General features: G+C 37.7%; 1 protein-coding gene across 2 annotated transcripts; it reads right to left on the bottom strand.

The window, feature by feature from the left end:
* Window positions 1–993: 993 nt before the first annotated feature.
* On the bottom strand, window positions 994–7,330 carry LOC311128910 (TRAF family member-associated NF-kappa-B activator-like). Of its 2 annotated transcripts, XM_084161143.1 has the most exons (8): window positions 7,150–7,330; window positions 5,757–5,898; window positions 5,336–5,447; window positions 4,815–4,924; window positions 3,762–3,835; window positions 3,563–3,681; window positions 2,558–2,964; window positions 994–1,469 (listed from the first exon to the last, which is right to left on the bottom strand). In XM_084161143.1, exons 2-8 carry the CDS (start codon window positions 5,853–5,855, stop codon window positions 1,302–1,304), a joined length of 1,089 nt encoding a protein of 362 aa, XP_084017269.1. In that variant the 5' UTR covers window positions 5,856–5,898; window positions 7,150–7,330; the 3' UTR covers window positions 994–1,301. The 2 variants fall into 2 exon arrangements, with proteins under 2 accessions (XP_084017269.1, XP_084017270.1); XM_084161144.1 differs by lacking the exon at window positions 7,150–7,330 and having other exon boundaries at window positions 5,720–5,806.
* Between the last annotated feature and the right edge of the window lie 264 nt (window positions 7,331–7,594).

The raw sequence follows: 7,594 nt of genomic DNA, 5'->3' as shown, positions 1-7,594 counted from the left end.
CCAAAAAGGGTTCTCCGATGGGGACAGCTGAAGAACCCCTTAGGAACCCTTTTTTCTAAGCGTGTAGGCAAGAGGCTAAGTCTCATCATGAAAAACAACTTATTGCTAACAGCTTGTGTATTAATATACTGTTACTAGTCAGATAGAATTAAAGACTATCAAATGTAAAATGTAATAATGTAAACCAACCCATAAAAGGGGAGCGGGGGAGTGCAAAATCAACCATGTTCATGTGTCTATTAATCTGTTAATAAAGCACTACCTATCATCTGAAGATGTATAAAACTAATATTTGTCAACAATAAAAACATTACTCTACAAATTGTCAGATAATTGGGCAAGTAATTGAAGAACTGAGCCTGTACCTGATGTTATGTGGTGTAACACAGACTTAATTAACCTGTTTACCTGCACAAATCTGCTTTCAATTACCATATGGTGTTATAACTTATAACATTGTTTTAATTAACTGGAATTAATTCATATTCTGCACTAAGCTTACCATGCAGCTGCTTCAAATTACAAAAGCTAATTTAGCCTATTAGTATTTATGTATAGCCTACTTTTAATAAAAACGCCTTGGACCAACCAGTATTTCACAAACCAACATGTGCACAGCATAATCATTTTGCCAGAAATCATCACTATAAATTGATTAGCAACACATTATGCTGTCATATGTATTTTGGATTGAACAAAAACAAGTGAAATTATTTATGGTTACTATATCCCATAAAATAATCACACATTGTTCAATAGTTATAATTTTCATGACTCACACATTTCCAGATCCACTTGGAGAATCAAAGTGGATGCTTCTTCAAAGATCTCAGTGAATGTTCCCCTGAAAATACATATAGTATCAATTTATTACTGCTTTGGGGGATAAATGTAGGCCTAACATGTACACACTGTATGTCAACATACTTGCACCATGCATGCCTTTAAAATCCTTGTGTATAATGAAAAACATATTAAATAATATGTGAAAAATCATGATTAAATGTTTGCTTTATTACACTTAGACCAATACTGTACAATATAATTTCATAGGTCGACGTACAATTTCCAAGTAATATCTTAAGACAAAAACTGTAAAATGTACCATTAACCTCTTACAAATTAAATAAATGATCGAGAGTGGATTCTAGTCCCAAACGCCAGTGTCATGTGACATCCAGCAGAGCACGTGTAATTCATGGCGGGGCAACAAAGACATCAATTAACCATGAATCAATCCTAGAGGTATTGTATTGGGCAGCCAGTGTCTGCTAGTGTCAATTACTGGCTTCACTATTATTCTAGCAATGATTATAAAGATGGCTCTTCATGTGGTCTTGGGGAACTACCGCGTTGCAGAAGGTACATATATCAGGGCTGTTGTTGTTGATCTGTTGTTGCTGCTCCACACTCACGGCCTGTGCTGCTGCTGCTGTAGTAGCGTCCCAAAGCTCAGGGCTCCTCAGGGGCTACATGGAGGGACAAATACATCACTTTATATTCTATAATTCATACACTTAGCATTGCTTACACTCACCCACTTACAGCACAATAGGTCATGTGCTTGGGTCTTCACTGAGGAAAGATCTGTTGCTCCGGGGGAATACAAGCAAAGCAGTGTCCCACTTGAACCCGCTTTCTCAACATCCATAGTTCCTGCCCCACTACTTGTACTATTGTAATGCTGTATATTTGCTACAGTAGGTTTGAATAGTTACTTGTTTCTGGCATTGTTTATATCTCAGCGACAATGTATGGTATGTTATAAACAGAGAAATCCAACCAATGAAATTATCCAATAGCAAAAAAAAGATTCTACCATCAGTGTGGGTGTTCTACCACCAGTAACCATACCGCAGACACACGTCTCAACAAAGGTGTATTTCTTCTGTGTATTGTTTAACCAAAAGCATGGTCTTAAACAATACTCAATTAAGGCCAGATGACCTTCCTAAAATTCTAAAGAATACTACATGACAGATAAGATTAATTTGATGTACACATCCAGCAATATGGGACTCAGATGATCAAAGTAATCTGTGAGGTAAATTGCTGTGTATGATCAAAATACTTAATACAGAAATAAATAAAAAAGCAATACTGCGTCTATCATTCCGCATTCACAACCTCACAGGTGTGCACAGTTGTACTGATAATGGGAATCATAAAATATACATTACTTTGGTTCTGAGTTCAACATGGACTTATTTAACCAACTACAAAACTGAATGGCAAGAAAGCATTATCATCTAAAACAATTGGTGTGTTTTATGATCATTTGTTCATTATCTATTTGCTGATTTTATGTCAATGACAAATAGTGGGGTAGAAACATTGTAATAACTATGTAACAAGCATTGTTGTACACATAGGCCTATCATATCTTATTGTGACTAACAACTTTCAGAGACTTGCCTTACTTGTGTCGATGTGTGAGGTTGCCATTCACTACTTAGACACTTTCTCTCTCCCATTCATTTGCCAGAACAAATCAGGTGTTGAGAATTTCCTACTTTTACCTGCAAATAAAGGAATGAGCATTTCCTGTGAACCTCACCTGCTTGGGTCTACGCACACTCTCGTGTGAGAGCGACGTGGAGGGGGAGGGAGGGTGAGAGACAGAGGTAGGATACAGGAATGGGATGGCCAGCTCCATAGCCGGTTCCTCTATGACGGCAGAGACACTGCTGACTGCTGGCTGTTTCCTTGGCATGGACAGGTCAATGTGCTTCTCCGGAGTGCTGTTCAGGAACTCGTATTCACTGTCTGTGGAGGGGGGGAACTTGATGCTGAGTGTGGTGAGGGAGTCCACTAGGTTGCTGTCCTCTGGGCTGGCACCGCGGGATGCAAGGATCGTGGGCGGGTGCTGGAGGTCGACCACTGGCCTTAAGGCTGAGGGGAAGGACCTCTCCGCCTGCTCCACGGTAACGTCTGTACACTGAATGGGCATGGAGAACTGCTGCTCTGTCAAATGGCAAACACAGGGCTTTTGTCATACTGTTTCTATAACATATCAACATTCACTTACAACATTGAGATATTAAGTTATGGCATTGAGTAGCGATTAGTTCAAGTAATGATGAATAATCAAGTCATAATGAATAATGTCAAGAACATTTTCACTTTTATTTTCATGAAGTCTTCTAATTACACACAGTAAGTATAATATGATTATAGTTTTTTTCATTCCCTCATTATATAACTAACCAGTGCTACATCACAGCATGTGTCTGTGGAATAATTCAACATATTTATCTGCTCATTCTATTTCCCACAGGTGGAGGGCCATGGTTAAATAGGCCAACAAGGCATTCATGTACGATTCTGCTTAAGGTGTTGATATCTAATTGTGTACAGGAACAAAGCTAAAGCTACCATATATAATTACTAATTTTGTGTTATGACATATCCAAAGCAATTGTAGCTCAACATATTTTCTCTATTGTAATTAAATTAGAGTAAAGCTGGACATGAGTTAAGGCCTTGGGTGCCTTTCAACAGTGCTGGAATAATAAGCAATTTCTCAAATCCCAAATTACTATTGTGCAAACCTTAATATTACCATTTGCCATGTCATTTCCTCTGTAGATTTTTTTCAGGTGATATTTTTGTCTCTGGGTTAATGTACGTATCTGCTGGAATTTCCCCTGAAGAGCTTGAAACACCTCAAGAACATCTTTACTGAGAGACAAAGAAAAGCAAATAAAATATCAGCTCTTCATCAAAAAATGAAGTAAAGATTCACATACTAATGCACATACTTCTCAAAACTGCTGGCTACTGGTGCTGCGTGTGGTGAAGATGACACAATCACAGCAGTTTCCATATTCTCCTTCTGAAAAACAGACACACATGGCGTTGAGGACTTACACTGCTAGAAATATCAACCTTACTATTATACACTATCCAAATTGAATACAAAAATGTTTTTTTTCTGCATAATGTGATCATTTCATGAATCAGAATATTAATTTCATAAAAATCATATACTGTATCAATAATTATGACAATTATACATTCAAACAAAAAATCATGGGTGATGCCTTGTGATCTAAGTTATTAGGGAATTACTTCTCAACAATAAACCTGGTAGTTCTATAAAGCTGATGGCTATGGCCTCAGACCCTGAGGTTTGGTGATGCTATCCTCTAGCGCCACCTGTTGATGAAAGATAGTATGTGTGTGTTCATTCTTTTAAAATTATACCCGATAAGGAGTTTGGATTATACTACAATTTACAAATTAATATTTTTTCTCTCCTCAAAACAAACATTAAAATGCGTTAAAAAAACGTGCAGTATTTTTGCGTTAGACAAACAGGTTCAGTGGGAAACTTGTGAAAACATTGATGTTCTCCAGCTAGAAATGTATTACAGAAAAGCAACAAGATGAATGATGTCCTATGTCACAGGAAGTGGAGCTATTGTATTGTGCATTGGCATGAGCTCTGTTGCAGCTATCATGGCTTGCAGATATAGAACAGTATCTATAAGCAAATGTACGATTTATGAACAATTATGTCTGTGTGTGTGTGTGTGTGTGTGTGTGTGTGTGTGTATGTGTGTGTGTGTGTGTGTGTGTGTGTGTGTGTGTGTGTGTGTGTGTGTGAGAGAGAGAGAGAGAGAGAGAGGATATTGTGCTTATTTGAGCGATTTGAGAGAAAAAAAATGTTATGTGGCAGCAAATGGGGATGTCATGTTTGCACCCCAACACATCCTTACATTGTGAAGGTCTACATCCTATTTGTAAAGATAAATAAACAAGATCTAACTCTAATCTTGTGTGGGTTGTTTGATTGTGTTAAACATATCTACCAAGTCATGAATCTTCCTCAAGGAGCTGCCTGGGTTGTCAAAGAAATGGTTGGAAGGAGACAAGGTTTCTTCTTCCTGTTTTCTAGGAGCAGCCTCACCTTTGACCTCTCCTAAGAATCAAATAAGAGAGGAAATATAATGTAACCCAACTACTTAGTCAACATGGGAAATCTAATTTACGATGTCCTGAAACAGCAATAATATTTGTTACAGCACAATTTATTTTACATTTTAGTCATCTTATCCAGAGCAACTTACAGTTAGTTTTCTTTTCTCATAATGGCCCCCCCGTGGGAATCGAACCCAAACGCCATGCTCTACCAACTGAGCTACACAGGGCCACTATACACAGGGCCACTATATTTACCTCCTGGGGAATAGACAATGCAACGGTATGCCTGCATGTTCCCAATGTAGGCATCTCGTTTATTTCACTGGAGATACTGTGCGGTATAGAATATGTCCGAAAATGTAATCATGCAAACAATTGTATTAAGAAAATAATTATGCTTGTCACTAACCTGAGGGTTGCTTTGTTGCTGATATCAACTGAGCTTTGAGTTTCGAAATCAACTGCTGCTGGTCTTCTATCTGTTTCTGAAGTTTCTGAGTGTGCCGTTCATAATATACATTCTGCAAAAGTAAAACTTTGTGAATGTCATCACTTATCCTTTATAGTTCGTTACTATGTAATTATCATGCTATTTCATTATATCGAAGAACTGTATGGAAGGCTACACCACATCTCACTGGACGGAGTTTAAGTCTCATAGGTGAATTAGAAGAGTTGGGGCCGGTTTCCCAGACACAGATTAAGCCTAGTCCTGGAATAAAATGTACTTTCAGTGGAGACTGTCCATTAAAATACATTTATAGTCCAGGACTAGGCTTTCCGGGAAACTGACCATTTGTTTCTTTATCACCGTGCATTAGGCATAATACCGTCTGCTGTAGTTCCTTTTTGGCGCAGTCTCTCTCGATAGAGGCCTGGCAGTAAGCTTCAAAGACCTTGTTGAGCTGATCTCCATTATTCCTCTCCATGCTGTGTGCTCCACGATCATCACTGACACAGCAGTCTTGGGGCCTGGCGCAACATATCACGCAACCAAAGTTTAGAGGTACAATAAAGCATTAAATCACATCATCACATGATTTGCAGTAAGAAAACCCTATTAATCACATAACTTGGACAAACACTTGAATTAAACTGAAAAACCCAAGTCATCCTCTCTCATCATGACACTGGGGCCAGTACCTACTTCTCTTTTACACCTGTCCTTGCTAATTTTAGAAATTCAAAAGATCAACATTTCTGGTTGATTATACAAGTGTCCTATGTAAGAACAGCTTCTTGATGAAAACAAACAATCATCCAAAATATTTACAGAAACAATACAGTTAGGAATAATTGTTTGGGTACTCGTGATAAGAATATCACTAATATAAACTGATTAAATCTATGGACACTGATGCGATACTGAATAATAGTACAGTACAGCGCTGTGTAACAATACATTAATTGATATTATTGAATGCCATGGTTTATTACTAGTCAATAAATCTTGGTCATACATGAGCAATGCCTGCAATCACTGTAATAAACAAACGTGTGGAAAATATGAGATATTCACAATCATTTTGTGCGCTGAGAAGATGTTAATAGATTTAATCAATTATAATGGCATATATTTTGGGTAAATACACCTCAGTGTTGTTGCCCATTATTAATGATAGCTAATGAATAATAACAAATAGCCTATCTCTTCTTTTAAAAAACGTATATTATGACATGATCAATACATTAAGCTACTAATATGATAAGGTTAATAACCAATTACCTAAAATGGGAGGCTATGACAGATCTAATACTTTTAAAAGCAGTTGAGGTTTGTTTTTCTGGGTGTCCTGAATATAGTTTTTCAGACTTCTGATAGTGAACTGAGCATGGTACTACTCTAATATGATTGGTTACTTCGTTTGAATACACAGCTAATCCAATTCTCCATCTAGTCATTTATTTTAATAAACACTCGTTGAAGACAGTACAATACTAGTCACTGTCTGTCACTGATTGCAGCCCAAGTAGCATGACACTATGAAGACACATACTAGCCTGAAGCAACCTAGTAGTTATACATTGTAGCAAACTTGTAGCACGAACTGGCTACATAATAGAACGTTGACATTCATTGGTGAGTGTACAAAATCGGTTCGGTACAGTTCTGTTTTTGTATCGAGCAGTGTTAATAGTTGAATAGTTGTGTAAATTTGATACCTAACCAGACACTCGTTGAGCTCGCCTTTCGTATCCGACTGTATAATTGCAGTATCTTACCTTCATTCGAAAATTGCCAAACTATTGTTTTGATACTGCGACACCTTCTTATTCTTCAGGTGGCCTACATTTACGACGTGCGGGAGTGGAGTATTTCGTACAAATGTACATTGTACATGTTTTATAACGCTTGGGAACTTCCCTCGGGGAATCCCCGCGCCTAGTAGACTTCCGCCTTGCTGGACTGACCAATCATCTTTGAGGTAGTGAGTTCTTGCCTTGTGCTTAGCAAATTTAGGGTTATTCTTGCTGCCTACACGTCTGCAACGTTGTGCATGTAAAAAAGTAATCAGATAAAAAAAAGTTAAGTGTCAGAAATGTATGTATTGATTTTACTGTCACCTTCACTAGTGAGGTTTTTTTTCACACTGTTGAGTATAGCTAAATTCAGCAGAAACCAGAATTTCAGCCCTCACTGTCATGAGTGTAAAATGTGTTTTGCACA

This window comes from Coregonus lavaretus (assembly GCF_964263955.1).
Source record: "Coregonus lavaretus genome assembly, chromosome: 5".
NCBI lineage: Eukaryota > Metazoa > Chordata > Actinopteri > Salmoniformes > Salmonidae > Coregonus > Coregonus lavaretus.
The sequence above is the reverse complement of the archived record's forward strand: the minus strand, read 5'-3'. Positions and strand labels throughout refer to the sequence as shown.